The sequence below is a fragment of the Rana temporaria genome, chromosome 5 (assembly GCF_905171775.1).
Source record: "Rana temporaria chromosome 5, aRanTem1.1, whole genome shotgun sequence".
Classification (NCBI taxonomy): domain Eukaryota; kingdom Metazoa; phylum Chordata; class Amphibia; order Anura; family Ranidae; genus Rana; species Rana temporaria.
The window spans coordinates 351,515,146-351,539,598 of record NC_053493.1 but is presented as its reverse complement, the minus strand read 5'-3'; the positions used below and the strand labels follow the sequence as shown (position 1 = coordinate 351,539,598).

At 45.1% G+C, this 24,453-nt stretch overlaps 1 protein-coding gene across 1 annotated transcript in view; it reads right to left on the bottom strand.

Annotated features, from left to right (window-relative positions):
• The window catches only part of LOC120941254 (carbonic anhydrase 2-like), a 57,414-nt gene that overhangs the window by 2,056 nt on the left and 30,905 nt on the right, over nt 1-24,453 (bottom strand). The window contains exons 4-7 of the mRNA XM_040354568.1: nt 12,974-13,092; nt 9,870-9,962; nt 4,088-4,150; nt 1,649-1,804 (exon numbers count right to left, since the gene is read on the bottom strand). Of these exons, the coding sequence (XP_040210502.1) occupies nt 1,649-1,804; nt 4,088-4,150; nt 9,870-9,962; nt 12,974-13,092 (431 nt within the window). The remainder of the gene's footprint in view (nt 1-1,648; nt 1,805-4,087; nt 4,151-9,869; nt 9,963-12,973; nt 13,093-24,453) is intronic.

Below are 24,453 nucleotides of genomic sequence, written 5' to 3'. Positions count from 1 at the left end.
TCAGATTCCCCTCTTACATCAGGGCCCCTGTTAGGAGGGTCTGATTTAACAGGCTGTAAAGCATGGGGCACTGACAAATGTGACAGGTTCATTTTAAAATGTTATGAAAGCTGTCTAATCTGCATTGATGCAAGAGAAAAATGTACACTGTAATCAGACTATGCTGGTGGTTAAAAAATACTGATGTTGCTATAAGATAAAGGAGGCCCTTCTGCATGAAAACTGACAGTCATGGCAGATATGAAATTTTAAACTCTCACATTGGTATATCGGTGGTTTGTGAACTTTTAATGGATAAACACCAGCTTAAGTAACTGTACTCGGTAGGGGGGTAGGGCAGAGATAGATCAGTTTTGCCTTTTTCCAAAGGCTTTGCGGAGTTCACAGATAATCCTTATTATAGCGGATAGACCTCACTAGGATGTAACCACAATGCATAAGCTTATGTATTTTCTGGATATGTCCTGTTTGAATTGCCTCCGTTTGGACAGGTCTTTAAGAAATTTGATTTTCCAACCCACCACAATTTTAGTCACATATACTGTACAAACAACTGCAAAACACCAAATCTGGACAACAAAGTGTTACTGGATGCATTTGAGATTCTCTGATCATTTTTTGCATTGTGATAGCTTTAATGGCGTTGTAAAGGTTTGTGTTTTTTCACCTTAATGCATCCTATGCAATAGGGTGAAAAAACACCTGGCAGTCACCTGCCCCCATTTTACTTACCTGAGCCCCATCATCTCCTCGGCGCGTTCCCGCTGTCCTTTTCTCCACGGAGTCCCGGCTTTGATTGGATAGATTGATAGTAGCGCAGCTATTGGCTCCCACTGCTGTCCATCAAATCCAATGACGCGGGAGCAAGGGGGCGGGGCCAAGTCATATACTCTGCGTCTATGGACGCAGAATGAATGATTCAGGAGCGCACCCACAAGGTAACCCCCTCGGGAGAGCGCTTCTCCTAGGGGGTTATCTAATGCGGGGAGGAGCCACGGGAGCTGCCGAGGGACTCCAATAGAGGATGTTCGGGGCCACTCTGTGCAAAACGAGCTGCACAGTGGAGGTAAGTATGATATGTTTGTTACATAGTTAGTCAGGTTGAAAAAATACACAAGTCCATCCAGTTCAACCATAAAGTAAATAAATAAAAAAATATCGCACAATCCAATATACCCAATTCTACAACCACGGTTAATCCATAGGAAGGCGAAAAACCCCATCAGAGCATGCTCCAATTTGCTACAGCAGGGGAAAAATTCCTTCCTGATCCCTCCAAAGACAATCGGATTTTCCCTGGATTAACTTAGTACCCAATTATATTGTATAATTCAGGCCTTTGTTAAAGCAATCTACTGAGCTTGCCAGAACCATCTCTGGAGAGAGTCTATTCCACATCTTCACAGCTCTTACTGTAAAGAAACCTTTCCATATTTGGAGATGAAATCTCTTTTTCTCCAGACGTAAAAAGTGCCCCCTTTTCTTTTGTGTTGACCGTAAAGTTATTAACTCAACACCAAGTTCACTATATAGACACCTTATATATTTGTACATGTTGATCTCCCTTAATCTCCTCTTTGTCATTTTTATATTAAAAAAAGGAAGCTTTAGTATCACTTTAAACTCCAAAATGTTGGTCTAGACCTACCTGTTCACTGCTCACAGTGATTGGATCTCTTAGAACATTCCAGACTACACACTGCAGCAGTGGCGGAGTCGTCAGAGATCCTTGATAAGTCCAAAAATCCCGAGAGTTTGGAAGCAACCCTGAAGGATCAAAGTCATGGAAAGGAGCCTCTTTTCCCTGAAATAAAATAAGTTTATTGGTATTTTATTGTTGTTTTTTTTTAACATAAACATAGAATTGGTGTCAGACCGATACAGTGTAGGGGTGGAAGCCTAAGGTATTTCTCTTCTTAGGGTTCACACTGGTGAACCTATGTTGTTGGATGTGCATTTGAAGCACATGTGAAGCCCATATCTTCTGTGTAGATAACATTTGATTGAGACTGTGTTTGACTTGCCTTGCTTTGAGCTGTATTTGCTGGACACCGCAGGTCCTATCCAGAAGTATTTGTAATATAGGCAACACAGAGAAAATATAGGGGTTGATTTACTAAAATGGGAGAGTGCAAAAACTGGTGCAGCTGTGCATGATAACCAATCAGCTTCTAACTTCAGCTTGTTCAGTTAAGCTTTGACAGAACCCCAGGATCGGCACTGACACAGCGCGGTGTCCATCATAAAAAACAACTTGATTCAAATCGTGAATCAAGTTTTTTTTTTTAAATCGCTGATTTTTTTAGGGGAGAAAATCGCCCACCTCTAAGTGGAAGCCCATCCCAAGAAAATATGAAATGTAACGAGACATTTCATAAATGTGCTGTAGTGATGTTAAAGTGTTACTAAACCCACAACAGTAAAATCAGTCTGTATAGGCAGCAAAGCATGCTTGTTATACTCACCATTGGACCTAAGGGGTTAATCCTCTTCACTGATTAAAAATGATATTTAATCCTGTCTTCTCTGATCCTCTCCTTCTTTTAATGTCCCCAATCCATTTGCTAATAGTACAGAGTTTGGTGTGCATTGCTAGAGATTTTTTTTTTTTTTTGGGAGCGTGTATGTGATCATCAGAGGGCCAATCAGCACTGTCCAGGCAGAAAGTCAGGGGTCATGCGGCCTCATAGGACTGTCAGAGAAGAATAAAAGCTCCTTCTACAAGCTTTAACCAGTGCTGGGCCGGACACTGATGGAAGTCACAAGACTGCTATATACTGCTGATGAGAAAAGGTATTTAGCAGTTCATATTTACTAAAATAATTGCATTTCCATGTTCTGTGTACTGTGGGAGACCAGATATAGTAAATGCAGGGTCCTGGGTTTATTAACACTAAGGCCCCGTACACACGACCGAGGAACTCGACGTGCCAAACACATCGAGTTCCTCGTCGAGTTCAGTGTGGAAGCCGCCGAGGAACTCGGCGGGCCGACTTTTGCCATTGAACAACGAGGAAATAGAGAACATGTTCTCTATTTCCCCACCGAGGTCCTCGTCGGCTTCCTCGGCCGAAAGTGTACACACGGCCGGGTTTCTCTGCAGAATTCAGCTCTGAACCGAGTTTCTGGCTGAATTCTGCCGAGAAACTCGGTCGTGTGTACGGGGCCTCAGGCTCAGCCCCATCCTTTGTGGTAAGTGTGACATGGCTGGTCCCTACAACTGTACACCCTCATTGGGAGGAAAGGGGCAATGCAGGGTATGAACTGTTGTCTGCCAACAGAGGCAAAAAAGTTAATAATTTATTCAATTTATGGGTGGTTCCCCTAAAAATAAACTTTTTACATTGCATTTCCCACATTAATGCCAATTAGAATCGGCTGGTTTTATTTTAAAAAAACGTCCGTAAGTACCGTTTTGCTATAGGCGTTCTCACCGCCACTTCCGGGTACGATGGTGGGGATGGGCGTTCCTAATTGATGGACAGGCATCCGACCGACGCATACATCGCGTCACGAGATGCCGAAAAAAGGCGAACGTCGGTTCGGCTCTATACGGCGCATGCGCACCGACGTTCGGCTTCTTTCGGCATTTCGTGACGCAATGTATGCGTTGGTCGGATGCCTGTCCATCAATTAGGAACGCCCATCCCCACCACCGTACCCGGAAGTGGCGGTGAGAACGTCTATAGCAAAAGGGTACTTACGGACGTTTTTTTTTAATAAAACCAGCCGATTCTAATTGGCATTAATGTGGGAAATGCAATGTAAAAAGTTTATTTTTAGGGGAACCACCCCTTTAATGGGAGTTTCCTTACAATTGGACTGTTATACTGGTAGCTTAACACAGGTGCCTCTTGATACACTTGTGAGTCAAGAAATTGAAATGCATAATTACAGATTGGAAAACACTGACTTTATTTAGAAACTGTCAATAGACATGAAACCTATACTGCCATTCCATTTCCAATGACTATGCATAGTTCATGTAGCAGTGTAAGATAAGATGATATAAGTCACCATGGAACTATGTGAATTCAGGTGGCACTTGTTGTCTTAAACAATGTTTGAAAAGCTCAGTAGATATTACCTTTGTTGGAATTAATTGTAAGGCATCAATCACTGCTTGCAACTGTGGCCTGGCCTCTCCCACCTGAATAAAGAAGAGACGAATGAGGACTGTGGTAAGAAAAGCTGATATAGAGTTTACAGTCTACACATTTTATGAACTTCTCAGTAAAGAAATAATTATAATGTCTTTTGCACATGGGTGAAACAGTTTGCATATTGATTAAGACATATCAAGTGATCAAAATTATTGGCATCCTTGTTAGATCATCGTAAATGTTAATATAAACTAAATGTGCTATAGGATGTGCTATAGGATTTCTAGGAATTATAGTGAGAGCATACATACAACACCAACAACTGCTATAACAAGGGTGTACATGTACAAACAACATCTGCTACTAAGAGGTTGTGCATGCACCACCAATGGTTGCTATATAGAGTATGTACACGCACCACCAATGTCTGCTAAAAAGAGGTTAAACATGCACCACAAGCATACAGAGGGCGTGCATGCCCCACCAATACCTGATATAAGGGTGTTGAACAAGCACCATTACCACCTACTATGTCTAGGGTATACATGTATCACTAACACCTGCTATGAATAGATTATACATGCACCACCAATGATTTCTATACAGACAGTATATAGTCACCATCAACACCTGCTGTACATTCATGCACTGCCAACAATAGCATCACCGCGTACAGGCTCTGCCAACACCTGCTATACAGAGGGTGTACATGCGCCACCAACACCTGCTATACAGAGGGTGTACATGCACCACCAACACCTGCTATACAGAGGGTGTACATGCACCACCAACACCTGCTATACAGAGGGTGCACATGCACCACCAACACCTGATATACAGAGGGTGCACATGCACCACCAACACCTGATATACAGAGGGTGCACATGCACCATAAACACCTGCTATACAGAGGGTGTACATTCACCACCAACACCTGCTATACAGAGGGTGTACATGCATGCACTACCCATACCTGCTATATAGAAGGCGTACATGCACCACCAATATCTGCTATACAGAGGGTGTAAATGCATCACCAACACCCACTATACAGAGGTTGCAATACAGAAGTGTACATGCACCACCATCACCCACTATACAGAGGGTGTACATGCACCACCATCACCTGCTATACAGAGGGTGTACATGCACCACCAATATCTGCTATATAGAGGGTGTACATGCGCCACAATCACCCACTATACAGAGGGTGTACATGCACCACCAATATCTGCTATATAGAGGGTGTACATGCGCCACAATCACCCACTATACAGAGGGTGTACATGCACCACCATCACCCACTATACATGCACTACCATCAAGAATGGAGAGATCTCTCCCTAGCCAGCATTCTTAGGAAGTGATCTGTCCATCTATGGCTCGACATTCTACATATTCTACAGGTAACTGCACAGTAATGTATTGCATAATGCAGTGGTTCTCAACCTGGGGGTCGGGACCCCCTGGGGGGTCGAAATAATGATTTCCCAGGGGTCACCGAATCCTGGGCTGTTCCTGAAGCCCACACCACTCTCCCAGCCGCCACCCAGCAGGGCTATCCCTGGATTCTGTGGCCGCCCAGCTGGGCTGTTGCTGGAGCCCGTGGCTGCCCGCTCACGGCATGGCTGGGGGGCAAAGACTAGAGGTCAGCTGACTAGTGAGGAAAGTGAAGTGGGAGGAGCTGGAGGAGACCCTATCCCCTGATTTCGGCATAGGTGTCACTGCTACGAGACACCACAGAGACACAGTGAAGCCGGAGACACAGTAAGTAACACTACCTGTGATTATAGTTGCCAAGAAAAAGGACTCAGGTAGCGTTAAATGTCTGTGGGTTAGGGGCGCAAATTACTTGTCTTGCCTTGGGTGCCCAAAAAAGCATGCTACAAAAATGATTTTACCGTTAGGGGTCCCCACAACTTGGGAAATGTTATCAAGGGGTCACAGCACTAGAAGGTTGAGAACCACTGGCATAATGCCTCACTAACCTTAAAAAGCAGAGATTAACAAGGTATAAATAGCTTCTTAAGCATTCATAGAAAGTTAATGTGTTTCTCCCATGGCAGGAACAGATCGGGAGGGGCAGGGATTGCTGCTGGACTGTTTAGTCTACAAACACCAGGGAAGGTGACACCAATTTAGTCTACACAAGAAAAACCAAGATCTGCTTACACACTACTCAGTAGAATTGCTTACTGCTTGCACTGTACACATACTATACAATGAAAAGGGAAGGTCAATGTACACCTGCCTTTTTATTATACATACTTCATAAGAGACAAACAGTTAACATGTAGCAAATGATACTTTAAGAATAAAAATTCGATTTTCATTTGATTGGCATTGTACCTTTCCCCTGATAATATGACACTTGTATTTTAAGTTAACCTGGGCAATTCAATCTGAGCGTATGATATAAAAAAATTAAAACAGAGGTTACCTTCAGTAGAAACTGTATATCAAAGTGATCATTAGATCCAGAGATCTAAAAAGCCAAACGTATAAGCAAATCTTACATTTTCCTTTAAAAGTCACGCACGGCCCCTTTCACGCAAACCTACGGCTCCTTTAATACGAGGAACAGATCCACTAACTAATAAATGAGCAAAATGATGGGTGTAAATACAGGAAAAGTTAGGAACTGAATATACCTTCAACATAGGCCCCGTACACACGACCGAGTTTCTCGGCAGAATTCAGCCAGAAACTCGGTTCAGAGCTGAATTCTGCCGAGAAACCCGGCCGTGTGTACACTTTCGGCCGAGGAAGCCGACGAGGACCTCGGCGAGGAAATAGAGAACATGTTCTCTATTTCCTCGTTGTTCAATGGCAAATTTCGGCTCGCCGAGATCCTCGGCGGCTTCACAAGGAACTTGACGGGCAAAACGATGTGTTTTGCCCGTCGAGTTCCTTGGACGTGTGTACGGGGCCATAGACGTGCGCAGCCTATTGCATTAAGGTGTGCACCTCAAACATTGGAGTGGAGCAAGGGGAATCCGGGCAGCAGAAAGAAGATGAACAGGGGCAAAAGGGGTGGCGGAGGTGGCATATATTGGTACCGATCCCCTGTATTTTCCTGTAGCAGCTGAATGATGGGGAGAGGGAGAGGAGGAGAAGCCTACTTTCAGCTGCTGCAGGAGGAAATTACAGATCGGTTCCACTGTATCCCAGCCCTGCTGCCCTTCTTGTCCAGATTCTGGGGATCGGCAAGGAAGGATCGCGGTTTACCTGTCACCTGCCCACGATCAGTAGGTAGATCACGATTGACGGGTTGCCAACCCCAGGATTAGGGTGTGCCCAGGCACACCTGGCACACCCCTGCGCACACCTATGACCTTCAACTACCTTTGGCAATGTTTGCCGGAATATTGTGCTCTCTCCAGCTGATATCTTGAGGCCCTGTACACACGACCGAGGAACTCGACGTGCCAAACACATCGAGTTCCGCGTCGAGTTCAGTGTGGAAGCCGCCGAGGAACTCGGCGGGCCGACTTTTCCCATTGACTAACGAGAAAATAGAGAACATGTTCTCTTTTCGGCCCGACAAATTCCTTGTCGGCTTCCTCGCTGAAAAGTGTACACACGACCGAGTTTCTCGCCAGAATTCAGCTCCGACCGAGTTTCTGGCTGAATTCTGCCGAGAAACTCGGTCGTGTGTACGGGGCCTGATTCTTTGCGAGCTTGCAGCTGTCCTTATCTCCACTACCACATTTCTCCAGTATGCTTCCACTTGATTCCAACCTGCAACCACTTGTTACCGACCTCTGGCTTGTTTACTGACTACGTTTCTGCTTGATCCTTACCTGCTATGTCTGCTATTAGACCCAGTCTGCTGACCTCCAGGTGGGGGCGAGCATGAGGACTTTGACCTGGTACTAATGCAGCAAAACCAATCTCCATCATCAGAAGCTCTGGTAAATACCGGTAAATACTTAGACCCTGCACCTCGGATGAGCCTGCGCCATCCGCCAGGATGACCTGTTTGCGTGCTTATTCAGTTGGTTGGTGGAAGCCCATCTACTGCTATAGCTACTGGTCTCCGAGCCTGACCCCTGACCAGGACACTGATGTATGTATTTCTGCAATGATTTATTTACAATACAACTACTGTGTATACCTACATTAACTGGAGTGTACTGTAAACTGTTATGCAGCAGTGAATTGGCATAGAACTGCGGTTTACAACTATGATTTCCTCCACTACTGTTTATAAAATATGCAAGCCGTATACATATTACACAAACTCAACTTGATTTTATTATGGCAGAAATGGGTCGGGAATACAACCACATTCCTTACATGCCTCCCAGATATCACAGTGGAGGGGCATTCTGTTACATTAACACAAAGTATGTATACAGTGTAAAGCTGGGACTAAAAATACATAAATAACAGAGCTTTTTTCCTCAAAAAATAGGTGCAGGAACTCAACCACGACCCCATTCAAAGGGGCATTAAATACCAGGATTGCATTACATACAGAGGCCCAGATTCTCAAAGGACTTACGACGGCGCAGCGCCATGTACGCCGTCGTAAGTCCTAATCTGGCCCGTCGTATCTATGCGATTGATTCTTAGAATCAGTTACGCATAGATATCCATTAGATCCGACAGGCGTAAGTCTCTTACGCCGTCGGATCTAAACTGCAATTTTTTTTTTGCCCGCTAGGTGGCGCTTCTGTCGATTTCCGCGTCGAGTATGCAAATTAGCTAGATACGCGAATTCCCGAATGTACGCGCGGCCGACGCAGTAAAGTTACGACGTTTACGTTAGGCTTTTCCCGGCGTATAGTTGCCCCTGCTATATGAGGCGCAAGTATGGCCGTCGTTCCCGCGTCGAAATTTAAAAAAGTTACGTCGTTTGCGTAACTCGTCCGTGAATGGAGCTGGACGTAATTTACGTCCACGTCAAAACTAAGGCCCCGTACACACAACCGAGTTTCTCGGCAGAATTCAGCCAGAAACTCGGTTCAGAGCTGAATTCTGCCGAGAAACCCGGCCGTGTGCACACTTTCGGCCGAGGAAGCCGACGAGGACCTCGGCGAGGAATTAGAGAACATGTTCTCTATTTCCTCGTTGTTCTATGGGAGAACTCGGCCCGCCAAGCTCCTCGGCGGCTCCAGGACTGAACACGCCGAGGAACTCGATGTGTTTGGCACGTCGAGTTCCTCGGCCGTGTGTACGGGGCTTAATACGCCATTGCGGCGTATTAGGAGCAATGCACACTGGGAGATTTCCACGGACGGCGCATGCGCCGTCTGTGAAAAATGTCAATCACGTCGGGTCACAGTAGTTTAGCATAAAACACGCCCCCCCTTCCACATTTGAATTAGGCGGGCTTACGCCGGCCAATTTACGCTACGCCGCCGCAACTTACGGAGCAAGTGCTTTGAGCATACAGCACTTGCCCGTGTAAGTTGCGGCGGCATAACGTAAATCGGATACGTTACGCCGCCGCAGGAGATACGCCATTCTACAAGAATCTGGGCCAGAGTGTAGAGTTCAGGTGGTTACACACAGAGTGTAGAGTTGTCACTTGTAAACACAGAAACCAGACTTCTGTGTTTTACAAGTGATTGTGGTGAGCAGGCACCAAAGGGTCTGAGCCAGAGGTGGTGGAACTGAGTTCCCCCAAGTTCCCCCTGCATAAATCTGTATATGTATGGCCAGTTTAGGAAGTACAATGGAGCAAAAGGAAGCCATGGGCACCTCTTCAAGTAAGTCAAATGTTGTATTTAAATAAATAAACCCAAACGTATTACTTACACTTAGAAAGACACCAACTACGGCGAGACCATCGCAGTGCTTAACGGCTTCACCAAAACTGTCATATTTAGTATTCCAGTGCACCAAGTGAAGCTGCCAATAAGGGATAAATAAATGAGACACCATTTTAGAAAATCATTAGCACTAATACGGATAAAAGGAAGATTAAAACGTGTATTGGCAACCTGTAGACTGCTAACAAACCATACATAATAATCACACATAATAATTGCTAGAGGGCCTCCTGGGAGCTTTAGTTCATTAGCCCCGAAAATCCTAAATCTCACATTGCTAAATCTGGGCAGTTTGCAGAAATGATTCCCCAGGCCTTTATTTCACATGATGGACATAACAGGGCAGATCCACAGAAGAAGTACGCCGGCGTATCTACTGATACGCCGGTGTACTTTCAAATTATCCGCGTCGTATCTTTAGTTTGTATTCTCAAACCAAGATACGACGGCATTTGGGTAAGATCCGACAGGCATATGGCTTCGTACGCCTTCGGATCTTAGATGCAATACTTTGGCGCCCGCTGGGTGGAGTTCGCGTCGTTTTCAGCGTCGGGTATGCAAATTAGCTATTTCCGTCGATCCACGAACGTACGCGCGGTCGTCGCATTCGTCGTCTGTAGTCGGCTTTTTCCGGCGTAAAGTTAAAGCTGCTAATTTGTGGCGTATAGATAGACATGCCATGTTAAAGTATGGCCATCGTTCCCGCGTCGAAATGTGAAATTTTTTTTTCGCGTAAGTCGTCCGTGAATAGGAATGGACGTAAGTCACGTCAAGGTTCTAAAAACGACGTCGCTGCGACGTAATTTCGCGCAAAGCACGGCGGGAAATTTCGAGACGGAGCATGCGCAGTACGATCGGCGCAGGAACGCGCCTAATTTAAATGATCCACGCCCCCTACATCATTTGAATTAGGCGGGCTTGCGCCGGTGGACTTTACGCTACGCCGCTGCAACTTTACAGGCAAGTGCTTTGTAAATCAAGCACTTGCCCGTAAAACTTGTGGCGGTGTAACGTAAATGAGATACGTTACGCCGCCGGAGATCTATGTGAATCTGGCCCAACATTTGCAAGTACTTTTTCTGTCATGAAGAGGTATTTGCAAGCTATAAAAACAAAGAAAAGACCCACCGAAATACACAACCAAAAAGCTGAATCAAGTGATGGCTCCTGATTTCTCTTGGATCGGAAGGGTGAGATAACTGTGGCTTTCTTAATTCTGAAATATCAGCTTGGGATGAAGTGGGCTTGGAAAAAAATATCAAAGGTAATTCTGTGGAATATTCCATTTATACCTATCCCCAGTTTGGGTGCACTTTTTGGGTTAAAGTGGCTCTTCAGTATTTTTTTCAACTTTCCATCTTTTAAATCCTCTGCCCTTGTTTTAACTTTGGATAGCAAAAAAATGTTTTCTGCCAGTAAATACCTTATTCAGCCCACTTCCTGTTTCTTGTCTGGTCATTAGCCTAGGCCAGTGACTACATTTACCATGATTCTCATGCACTCTGTAGTGTAGTGGAGCATCATGGGAAATGTAGTTCCAAAACATCTGGGGTGCCAAGGTTCGCCATCACTGGCCTAGGCTTATGACATCATGCACATTTCTCCCTCTCACTCTCGTGAGAGTCAAGCTCTGTACACACGGCCCAGATTATCGTCAGGAAAAAAGTTTTTCCTGATGAGATTCCTGGCAAGAATCTCTTGCCGGCCGAGTGTATAGACACTCCATTCAAAAGAACCGCCTTTCTCTTGAATGGCACAAACGCGGTGACGTCATCGACTACGACTAGCACGCGCTCGTCACATTCGATGCCGTCGTCACCATCTTGCTTCACCCTACCCATGCCTTGGAAGCTACCGCGCATGCGTCAAAGTCATTTCGAGCATGCGTGGGTTTCCACGGCGACAGGTAAGTATACAGACGCTCGGGTTTCTCGACAGGAAAACACTGCCAAGAATCACGACGAGAAAATAGAAAGCAGGTTCTCTATTTTTCTCATGTAGATTCTGGGCAGTTTTCTTGACGAGAAACCTCAAAGCCTCGTACACACGCACGGTTTACTCGGCAAGAAAGCTCTGCCAGCAGATTTCTTGCTGGTTCTTGCCGAGAAAACCGTGCGTGTGTACGAGGCTACTGCCAGGAGGGGGGGGGGGGTGGGTCATATATAGGGCCAATAGAGCTGCCAATAAGAGCTGCAGGGCTGCAGAGCTGGAGGTGTGCCTCTATATGTGTCTGTGTAAATCCAGGAAGTGAACAGGCAGCAGCTTCAGCTGCCCACAGTTAAAATGGCTGCAGCCAGACTTAGTGGAGGGAGATTTCTGCAGCATATTTGGCAAGTACAGAATCACAATATATATATAAAATTATATGCAAAGTGGTTGGAGGGAAGCTTCAGAATGCCAAAGATGATTTTTTTTTTTTTAAATGATGTAAGCAGACGTCAGTTCCTCTTAAAGCCTTAAATCCCAACTCCAGCCAAAACATGTAATAAATGCATGCACGTTATTAAAACATGCATTTATTCAAATTTTAAAATGAAGCCTGCAGAGCATTGCAACCAAGACCAGTGCATCATGGGCGCAGGACTCCTGCAAACTGTTCCATAGCCCCAGGTCCGTATGGATGTGCCAGGGATAGCATTTCGCAATTCAGGTATGTAGGGGGTTGGGAAATGTGACATTTACATATTAGTTATCTACTGAGATGTAAAAAGAAATGTGGCTTAAAAGGTGGACCATGCCTTTAACAATGATTTATTACTGTCTGTGCTCCATTGGAGAGATTTGTTAAGCTTCCTGTTTCGGTGACCACACAGGAAGTGAGGGAAAATATTTTTTAATGACTACAGACAAAGAAAAATCAACCTGATGCGGGTTCTAACCAATGCCAATATTGTCTAAAACTAAAACCTGTGGATGCAGTCACCCAATTATCTCAAATTGCATTTTGAACTAATGTATTCTGTAAGCTGTAGGCCATACCTTAACTTTAAAAGGATATACATAGTGTGTGTTTTATCACATTAATGCTAAAGCATTCCCATCATTCATTGACAGTTTGCAGTCAGCTGAGAAATGACAATGCTAGCTTACCTCTGCCTCATATTTCACTCCATCCACAGTATGCTCAGAGCCTTGCCCGTCGCAGGATCCCCAGTGAAAGTGGAATTGTTTCAGTCTGTAGGTGCCATGCAGAGCCCCACCTTTTAGCACTGTAATTTCAGAACAAACAACAGATTAGTGCCTACTTATCTGTGCCAAAGGAAATCCATATCCTCAAGTTCTTTTAATAAACACTTAAAGTGGTTGTAAACCCACTATTTGGACTTTTACCTACAGGTAAGCCTACAACATGGCTTACCTGTAGGTAAGGATAATATCTCCTAAACCTGCACGGTTTAGGAGATATTACCCCCGCAATGCGGGCGGCGCATGCGCAGGGGGGACTCCACGGCTGAAGGACCGGCATCGCCGGACCCTGCCGATTTTAAATCTCCCGCGCGCACGCGCGGGAGTGACGTCATCGCCGCTCCAGCCAATCACAGCGCTGGAGCGGCGATACCCGGAAGACACGCCGGAGCAAGATGACATCCTGCTCGGCGTGGACCAGGTAAGTGGTACACACCTCGTTCCGAGGTAAGTATTTCATAATAGGCTAGTATGCGATGCATACTAGCCTATTATGCCTTTTGCATTGCAGGTTTGGGGGGAAAAAAAAAAAGTTTATGCGGTTTACAACCGCTTTAAGAGACCATTGACCCAATAAGCGTCTATACCTTTCAAGTTGACTGCTGGCTAATGAGTCGTTCCCAATTAGTCAAATGAATTGTGACACGAGTCTCTAGGCAATCTTCTTAAATACATTGTTAGGGTTTTTCCTTGGGGAGGAGGTGAAGAGTCGGCCTGTGCTTCCAAATTCACATACCTAGCAATACTCAGAATATCTCCCTATGAATACTGTATATCATAGGCAGGTCAGACTGGGGTAATAAGCAGCTATGAATATGAAGTACAAATGCCCCCCCAGGGTGTGTCTCAAAAATTACCAAACTGCTTAAAGCAGGAGTTCAAGGTTTGGTTCACATCGACTGTATACATCTGCATGTATCTGCGTTTTATTGTTTACTGCTTTGAGAATGTGTGTTATTCTGCATTACCAATTTACCACCATGTGCCATTCTATCCCTTTTAAAATCCTCTGTATAGCAGGTGTTGGTGGCTTATGTACACCCTCTGTATAGCAAATGTACACCCTCTGTATAGCAGGTGTTGGTGGCTCATATACACCCTCTGTATAGCAGGTGTTGGTGGCTCATATACACCCTCTGTATAGCAGGTGTTGGTGGTGCATGTACACCCTCTGTATAGCAGGTGTTGGTGGCTCATGTACACCCTCTGTATAGCAGGTGTTGGTGGCTCATATACACCCTCTGTATAGCAGGTGTTGGTGGTACATGTACACCCTCTGTATAGCAGGTGTTGGTGGCTCATGTACACCCTCTGTATAGCAGGTGTTGGTGGTACATGTACATCCTCTGTATAGCAGGTGTTGGTGCATGTACACCCTCTGTATAGAAGGTGTTGGTGGTGCATGTACACCCTCTGTATAGCAGGTGTTTATGGTGCATATACACCCTCTGTATAGCAGGTGTTGGTGGCTCATGTACACCCTCTATATAGCAGGTGTTGGTGGCTCATGTACACCCTCTGTATAGCAGGTGTTGGTGGCTCATGTACACCCTCTATATAGCAGGTGTTGGTGGCTCATATACACCCTCTGTATAGCAGGTGTTGGTGGTACATGTACATCCTCTGTATAGCAGGTGTTGGTGGTACATGTACACCCTCTGTATAGCAGGTGTTGGTGGTACATGTACGCCCTCTGTATAGCAGGTGTTGGTGGTACATGTACACCCTCTGTATAGCAGGTGTTGGTGGTACATGTACGCCCTCTGTATAGCAGGTGTTGGTGGTACATGTACACCCTCTATATAGCAGGTGTTGGTGGCTTATGTACATCCTCTTTATAGCAGGTGTTGGTGGTGCATGTACACCCTCTGTATAGCAGGTGTTGGTGCATGTACACCCTGTGTATAGCAGGTGTTGGTGGTACATGTACACCCTCTGTATAGCAGGTGTTGGTGGCTCATGTACACCCTCTGTATAGCAGGTGTTGGTGGCTCATGTACACCCTGTGAATAGCAGGTGTTGGTGGTACATGTACACCCTCTATATAGCAGGTGTTGGTGCATGTACACCCTGTGTATAGCAGGTGTTGGTGGCTCATGTACACCCTCTGTATAGCAGGTGTTGGTGGCTCATGTACACCCTCTGTATAGCAGGTGTTGGTGGCTCATGTACAACCTCCGTATAGCAGGTGTTGGTGGTACATGTACACCCTCTGTATAGCAGGTGTTGGTGCATGTACACCCTGTGTATAGCAGGTGTTGGTGGCTCATGTACACCCTCTGTATAGCAGGTGTTGGTGGCTCATGTACACCCTCTATATAGCAGGTGTTGGTGGCTCATGTACAACCTCCGTATAGCAGGTGTTGGTGGCTCATGTACACCCTCTGTATAGCAGATGTTGGTGGTACATGTACACCCTCTGTATAGCAGGTGTTGGTGGTGCATGTCGCCCGTGTGAAATGGGCCTAATAGACTTTCGATTTTTTTTTTTAAATATTGTGTCATAAAATATTGTATGTGTTATAAAAATGGATTTACTGCTTAGAAGCACAGAGATGAAACCATTCAGTATTATTTATACTAAAGTCTGTCAAAACGAATGTGAACAACCCTTTTTGTTGAGTTTAGGTGTATCTAATAAAGGGTACTTTCAATGCCACAGCATACAAAGTATCCTCCTCCTGCGTGCTCTCAACTTTGTAGCGACAGTTTGGAGAAGACCCAATGGGGGTTATTTATGAAAGGCAAATCCACTTTGCACTACAAGTGCAAAGTGCACTTGAAATTGCACTGAAAGTGTACTTGGAAGTACAGTCGCTTTAGATCTGAGTGGGTAGATCTGAAATGAGGGGAAGCTCTTCTGATTTTATCATCCAATCATGTGCAAGCTAAAATGCTGTTTTTTATCTTCCTTGCATGTCCCCTTCGGATCTACAGCGACTGCACTTTGCACTTGTAGTACAAAGTGGACTGGCCTTTCGTAAATAACCCCCAGTGTGTGGTTCAGCATACCTGTGCTCCAGTGTACTTAGCCAGCGCTGGTTTTACCCATTTAGTGAAATAGAACTCAATGGCCTGTATAGAACCCTCAACTTTGGGATGAATTCGAACACCAATTGTAATCCAGGTGTTCTCATCCAACATCCGTAGCTGACCTCCCAAATGCACTTTTGGCAAAATAGGCACAAATTCTCACAGACGCTCTCAAAAATTGTATCCTTCCCACTAGTGGAGCTTGTTACCGCTGCAGGCCAACCCCCGATTAATGCCCATGGGAATGGGATGTCCTACAATAAGGTGACCAGATTTTAAAATGAAATCCGGGGACATATTTTTTCTTTACTAGTAATAGCGGCAATCAGCGACTCTCTGCCCGTCGCCGCCTGCCTCACAGCCTCTCAAGTCTTACTCTTCGGGCCCCGGCTACTACTGGATGGGGAGCGGAGGAAGATCACTCCGCCAGGGAAGGCAAGGAGATAGGCGGGTGGCTGGCCAGGATTTAAGCCAAGGCAGAAGAACATGCGAGCGGAGCTGGATGGGCATGCACCCGAAACTAAAGAAATTTTCCCTCCGCTCCGACCAGCACATGATCATCAGAAGGGGGCACAGATAATGGGAAAAATACAACCCCCCTATGCTAGTAGGCACGGCGGAGCGGGGTGTGTAATTCTAATTTTTTTATTTTAATTCTACACTGTCTGTCTTTGAAATTGCCCCTGCCCCTATTAAATCCAATCCGGGGACAAAACCAGGGACAGACTTGGTCCGGGGACAGTGTCCTCAATCAGGGGACTGTCCCCTGAAACTGGGGATGTCTGGTCACCCTATCCTACAAGCTCATATGAGTTTGATGGTCAGTAGTTCCCAAATATTTGGCTGTACAGTATAGTAAGCCAAAGCAAACTGCCACAATAACGTGCAGCAAATGCCAAGATTCACAATGTTCCTTTTGTTTATTGAAGTTTTATTAGGTGAGTTATGACTGGTTGCTACTGAATACTTACACAAGTCAAAAATGAATGGGGCAATCACAATAATACTTTGTGCCTCGTGTGTTCTACAGAGTAGTAAGCTGCTTGTTTATGGCGTAAGGTGCTACTCCCAGCAATGAGTAGTGAATATTTAAAAGATTACTGTATCTTTGTAGTGCATTAACATGACAGACACAAGTCCTACCCAGCCACACCAAGAAAACAGCATATCGGTACGGAACACACATTTCAGGATCACATCAATTTATATTAAGAGTCCATGCGCCCTGGGCTTAAAAAAAACATTGCTTCTATAGGAGTTTTCATTTTACATGTAGAAGCCGCTCAATGTTATCCTATGGGGTTGATTTACTAAAGGCAAACAGACTCTGCACTTTGCAACGTTGCTCCAAAGCTTAGTAAATGAAGTAAATCATCACTTTGCAAATAATACCCAATTACATGCAAGTAAACAAAAAAAAAAGAATTTTTGCTTGCACATGATTGGATGGTGGAAGTCAGCAGAGTTTTTGATCATTTACTAAGATCTGGGGCAACTGCACTTGCAGAGTGCACAGTCTATTTGCCTTTAGTAAGTCAACCCCTGTGTGTCCACATTAGGGCGTTTAGGCCCCTTTCACATTGGGGCGTTTTTCATGCGGTACAGCGCTAAAAATAGCGCTGCTATACCGCATGAAAAATCATGCCCCGTAGTGTTCAATGTGAAAGCCTGAAGGCTTTCACACTGAAGCGGTGCGCTAGCAGGAGCGCTCCAAAAGTCCTGCTAGCCGCATCTTTACCGCGGTATAGGAGCGGTGTGTTCACCGCTCCTATACCGCGCCTTCCCATTGAAATCAATGGGAAAGCGCGGTAATACCGCGATAATACCGCCCTTTTTCGGCCGCTAGCGGGGGTTAAAACCTCACCGCTAGCGCCCGAACATCGCGGTAAACACGACGGTATAGCCGCGCTACAAATAGCGCGGCTATACCGTCACCGCGGCTCCACGCTGCAATGTGAAAGCAGCCTTAGAGGCATATTTTAAGCTCAAAACGTTTGTTTTGCGCTTTTTAAAGCATTTTTTTTCTGGCAGAAAACAACGTTGAATGGTCCTAAACGCGTGGAAAAGCTCCTGAGCTCTCCTGTACAAAAACGCTCTATATGAGGTTTTTTTTTCTGCCAAGGAAACTAGTGTTTTTTTAAGCCCCAAAAAATTGTTTGTATTGTTTGTATTTTACTTAAAGCGATATTAAACCCGAAACCAAAAATGTTATATATATATGAGAGCTTACCAATCAATAGATGTGGTGGCTGCATTACTTTTCTTAGGCTTTTACCTATGTTTTTACCTGGTGATCTGGCCAGTGACGCATCTCCTGTATTTGAGTTTTCTTACTCTGAATGAAGGAGCACTTGGGGCGCATTTGGACAGCAACATTGTCAGTCTGGGGGTTGTGTAGTGGTAGATGTACTAGCAGATTTAAATACACTAACAAATTGAAGTCAAACTCCAGTTCACACTTTATTATTATTATTATTATAATACAGAATTTATATAGCGCCAGCAGTTTGCGCAGCGCTATACAACACCAGGGAAGACAGTACAGTTACAATACAATTCAATACAGGAGGGATCAGAGGGTCGTGCTTGTTAGAGCTTACAATCTAGAAGGGAGGGTCAAGTGGAACAAATCTGTAGCTGTGGAGGATGATCAGATGGACAAAATGAAAATACAGTTGTTAGGTGTGGGTAGGAAAGGCTTCTGTGAAGAGGAGGGTTTTCAGGGATTGTCTGAGGCCCCGTACACACGACCGGATCTATCCGCTGGGATTGATCCGCGGATCAGTTCCAGCGGACAAATCCGGTCGTCTGTACGGCCTAGCGGATATTTATCCGCGGAGATTCCTCGGGCCGATCGATTTCAAGCGGATATAAATTTCTTAGCATGCTAAGAAATCTATCCGCTTGAATCGGCTCCAGCGGATTGATCCGGTGGTCTGTACAGACTCACCGGATCAATCCGTCCGCTCCCCTCCCTCGCATGCGCCGTAATGATTCGACGCATGCGTGGAAGTACTTACCTTCCAGCGTCGCGCACGTCGCGGCGACGGCGCGACACGTCACCGCGGATGAATTCCGCACGGATTTGGATCCGATGGTGTGTACACGCCATCGGATCCAAATCTGGAGGAGGAATCTCCGCTGGAAACGATCCGGCGGATCATTTCCAGCGGAGATCCGGTGGTGTGTACGTGGCCTCAAAGCTAATAGAGTAGGAGATAGACGGACAAATTAGGGTAAGGAGTTCCAAAGGCTTGGAGAGGCTCTGGAAAAGTCCTGGAGGTGAGCATGGGAGCAGATGATGAGAGAGCTAGAGAGCAGGAGGTCTTGAGAAGAACGAAGAGAACGATTAGGTTGGTATTTTTAGACTTGGTCAGTAATGTAGCTGGGGGTAGAGTTGTGGATGGCTTTGTAGGTAGTTGTTAGTATTTTGAATTTAATTCGTTGGGTGAGCGGAAGCCAGTGGAGGGATTGACAGAGAGGAATTACTGCAACTGTTTTTTTTTTCCTTTTTGGAAAAGGTTTTACATAAAATTCCTGAAACTTCCCTCTTAAAGTTAGGGTGCGTGTTATACGCCTGTGCGTGGTATACGCCGATAAATACGGTAATTAATTCTAAAGGTAGACCCACCATATTAGTTTGTCTTAAAACCTCTGAGAGTATAAAATAAATGTTCCCACTGGTGCATAATAGCAGGATTACTGTTTTGCTACCGCCTAGGTTGACTTAGCAGAATAAACACCATTAAATATGCATGTATGAACTGCAATGCCAGTTTTAGCTGTGCTACAGGTTTATCTCTCGACAAAAAATGAGATGTCGTGGGTGAGACATAACAGTGGACCTTTACTTTACGACCTGTGATGGTATCTTGTGGCACTGGAAGACTAGTTTTGGTGCAAAGGATCCTGGCACAGAGGCGAATGTAGCGTAAGGATTGGGAGTACAAAAAAGGCTTGATTTACTAAAAGCAAATAGATTTTGCAAAGTGCAGTTACTCTAGAGTAGGGGTCTCCAAACTTTCTAAACAGGCCGGCCAAACAATGACTGCAGCCAATCAGCTGCAGTCACTATTGCAGCCCAGGGTACCAGATGTCAGAATAAAATAGCCAGCAGCAGGAGAGTTGTCCATCCACTATGGCTATATGATATGCAATTAGCGGACCTTCAGCTGTTGCAAAACTACAAGTCCCATCATGCCTCTGCCTCTGGGTGCCAGTCTTGTGGCTGTGAAGCCTCGTACACACGGCCGAGGAACTCGACGTGCCAAACACATCGAGTTCCTCGGCCAGTTCAGCACTGAAGCCGCTGAGGAGCTCGGCGTGGCGAGAGCTCCCATAGAACAACGAGAAAATAGAGAACATGTTCTCTATTTCCTCGTCGAGCTCCTCGTCGGCTTCCTCGGCCGAAAGTGTACACACGGCCGGGTTTCTCGGCAGAATTCAGCCAGAAACTCGGTCGGAAGCTGAATTCTGCAGAGGAAACTGGTCGTGTGTACGGGGCCTCAGAGTCTTGCAATGCCTCATGGGATTTGTAGTTCTGCAACAGCTGGAGGTCCGCTAATTGCATATCCCTGCACTATGGAATAGAATCTATGGATGAAATCTTTATGTGCACAGCTAGCTTTACAAGAAGATGTTATATGGGCCATTCTGCCATGGGTGATAGATGGCCAGTGGCACAATCACCAAAAAGGCTGTCTACTCCTGTGGAATTGCCCCATCTGTAACCACATGCAACGAGATGATGCTCGGGCGGCAACATCAGATGTTTTTTTGCCTTAATGCATAGATTGCATTAAGGTGAAGAAAAATTTCCTTTACAACTGCTTTAAGGTTATCTGGAGCAACAGCGTAAGGGGAGCTGAGGTCAGGACATCATTGTCTGCACCACTAACTACTAGTGTTGGTTTTGGCTGCTCGTGATAAGTAATATCTGTTAGCGTGGCGAGACATTTACCTGTTTTTGCCTATCCTTTGGTTCCTATACATGTCAATTACATATTTAAGGCAATTTCTCAGTTTTAATAATGGCTTTCTACAGGGCTTTTTTTCTCAGAGAATAGGTGCAGGAACTCCACCTGTCTGAGTTGCCCCTTGACTCCACCCCCTACCCACCTCTGAGCAACATGCACCTTTTAGAGAATACAGAACCAAGTATCATTTTGTGGTGTTAAGTATGTTGTATGAAATCTGTTAATGATAACAAGAAAGACATAAAATAGATCAAGCAACAATGGACACCCCAGCGCACAATAGATCCACTACAGCAACAATGAACTCCCAACAGCCTGCATCAACAGTCCCTCCAGCAGCCAGCAACATTAGACCCCTCCTTTAACAGTAGATCCTCCCAGCAAAGATTGACCTCCTTGCGGCATAAGACCCACCCCTAGCAACAATAGATCCCCCATCAGCAACAGTGGACATCCCCAGCAACTATAGACCCCCCCTGCAAAATCAGATGCTTTCTAGCAACAATATATTCCCCAGTAGCCAACATAAATAGATCCTCCAGCAGCCAACAACAGAGACCCCTCCCTCAACAGTACAACCCTCCCAGCAACGACTGCAACATAAGACCCATCCTAGCAACCATAGATCCCCCTTGAGCAACAGAAGAACTCCCCAGGCCCTCTTCTTTAGCAAAAATAGATCCTCTCCAGCAACAATAGCAATAGCAGCCATCATCAATTGACCCTCCAGCACCCACCGGCACCCCTTGCCATTACATACATTCAGTTCTGGAGGTGCCGGAACTGCGTTTCCCCGCGTTCCCGCTGAAAAAAAGCCCTGGTTTTCTATAACTAAATATCTTTAGTATTTGGAGAACTTGGTGTCAAAAGAAGACCCAAATATAGAAAGATGTCTCCTTGGTGTAAAAGTCATAATCTAAAGCAAAAGTTGTGACCCAAAGCCTTCACCTACAGATGACTGGCAATCACAAATACCAAGCAATGCTTTGTAATTGTACTTTCTTGCCCTCTGTCAGTCAATCGTCAAAGTATAAGCTGTGTCTAGTAGTTGTGATCTATAATGTACAATATATTTTATGACAGCTTTATTATAGCTAGTGGAAATTATCTATTCTAAATGTGAAATAATCTTTTTTTTTCTGAGCTTATGTAAAGCTCTAAGCTAGGTTCGGCATAAATGTGTCTGTCTGGTGATAGCCCAACAACTGAACTATTATTTGTGTCAGTGCACCGCCTGTACCAGCAGATAACACCTTATTGTTTGAATAAGCTGCTCCGATACCGGCAGTCACGTACAAGCTTGTACCTATTGTTCCTTGTCATGCAAAACAAACCAGGTGGAAATGATTTTCTTCTAAAATCAAATACTACGGCCCATCTAAGTTTTAAAATCTATAATCTTACATTTTATATTTAGTGCTATGTCTATAGTTACCGTATTTTTTTGATAACATTTTAATAAAATGAGGAACAAAAAAATATATATAAATAGCAATTATGGTAATTAGTGTTCATATGGTTCTCTGCACACGGAATGGAAGTGAGCATTCTAGTATTGACAACACACTGTTGAGCCCACCAAAGGTTCTCCAAGGATACCATTCATCTGAAAATTAGCTTAAGGATAATACACTTTGAACTTTCAATTAGCTGTCAAGAGCTCTGATAAAGAGAAATCGGTAGAATTTTCCTGTGCAGCCTGCAATCCATACTTCTTGTATACAAGCAGATATGCACAACACAAATGAATGCAGGGTTTAATTCAATAATGCATAATTAAAGCGGTATTAAAGAGGTTCTAAAGTCTTAAAGGGGTTGTAAACCCTCATGTTTTTTCACCTTAATGCATCCTATGACAGTGATCAGCCCCCAGCACCCCCATTTTAATCCCCCGTGTCCCGTAATTCCTTCGCCGGAGAAACGTTCTTCTCCTCTGCCCGTTGTCTCGGCTCTTGATTGGATTAATTGATAGCAGTGCAGCCATTGGCTCCCACTGCTGTCAATCAAATCCAATGACGTGGGCGCCGAGTCCAGCATTCTGCGTCTATGGACGCAAATGCTGGTCTCGGGAGTGCGCATGCAAGGTAATTCCCTGGGAAAGCGCTTCTCCTAGCCTAGGGGATTATGTGGGGAGGAGCTACCTGCACCGCCGGGGGACCCCAGAAGTCGAGGATCAGGGCCACTCTGTGCAAAACAAACTGCACAGTCGAGGTAAGTATGATATGTTTGTTATTTAAAAAAAAAATAAGCCTTACTTTAATTTTTTTTTTTTTTACTTTAATGCATTCTATGCTTTAAAAGATAAGTATGTTTTTGGTTTTTTTAAGAGTGATACTTACCTAGGTGAAAGCAGCATCGGTCCGATGCTGCATCTGTCCCGCGCTGGCTCTAAGACTGAGAACCGAGCGATCAATGACCGATGATCGCTCGGTTCTCAGCACTCCCTGATCAAAGAGCTGGTGCCCTCCGCTCACTGGAGTGATGGGCTGTAGATGGGGCGGGAGCAGCTCACTAAAAGACTAAGCCAGGTGCTGGTCCAGGCATGTGGGTGGATCCCGACTTTACTGTCACAATCGGCTCTGTAACATCAGCCGACAACAGGCTTCAGCCCACTGTCTGCTGAAAATGAGTTACAGGAGTGCAGAATTAACTGCACTCCTGTGATCCTCAGCAGAAGTACAGTAAAACAAGCTTTGGCTGTACTTCTCCTTTAAGGTAAAAAATCTTCTGTGCTGCAGGAACCCCCCAGCTCCCCCCTTTTCTTACCTGAGCCCGATCTGATCCAGCAATGTGCACAAGAGCAGTTGGTCTCGCCGCTGCCTCCCTCCTCATTGGGCACACTTATAGCACCAATAGACAATGGCTCCCACTGCTGTCAATAAAATGATGTGACAAGGAAGGTGGTGGGGGTGGGGCCGAGACGCCCACTCTGTGTCAATAGATGTGGACAGAAAAGCTCGGCAACAAGCACGCGCAATGGCCCCCACGGGAAGGAGGTTACCATGGGGGCACTCGCCGAAGAGAAGGGATATGGAGCGTCGGCAGGGGACCCTAGAAGAAGAGGATTGGGCCTGCTCTGTTCAAAGCATTGCAGAGAACAGTAATTAAAAAAAAAAAAGTTTACTATCACTTTAAACCCAAAACTACTACTGGCTGTACCCAATAAAAATTGAAAAGAAAGCATAAAAAAAAAAAAATATTACAGCTGCCACATCTAAGAACTTGTAAGCTGCAATATATTGCATGTTTGTTTTTGGTTTAATACTACTTAAAATGTTTTATTTTTATTTTTATTAGTCAAGTAGTGTTATTTCCTAAATAGGACTAACTAAAAATGAGTCCCTGACTAACTAAAATTTGACCAATTGATGGCCC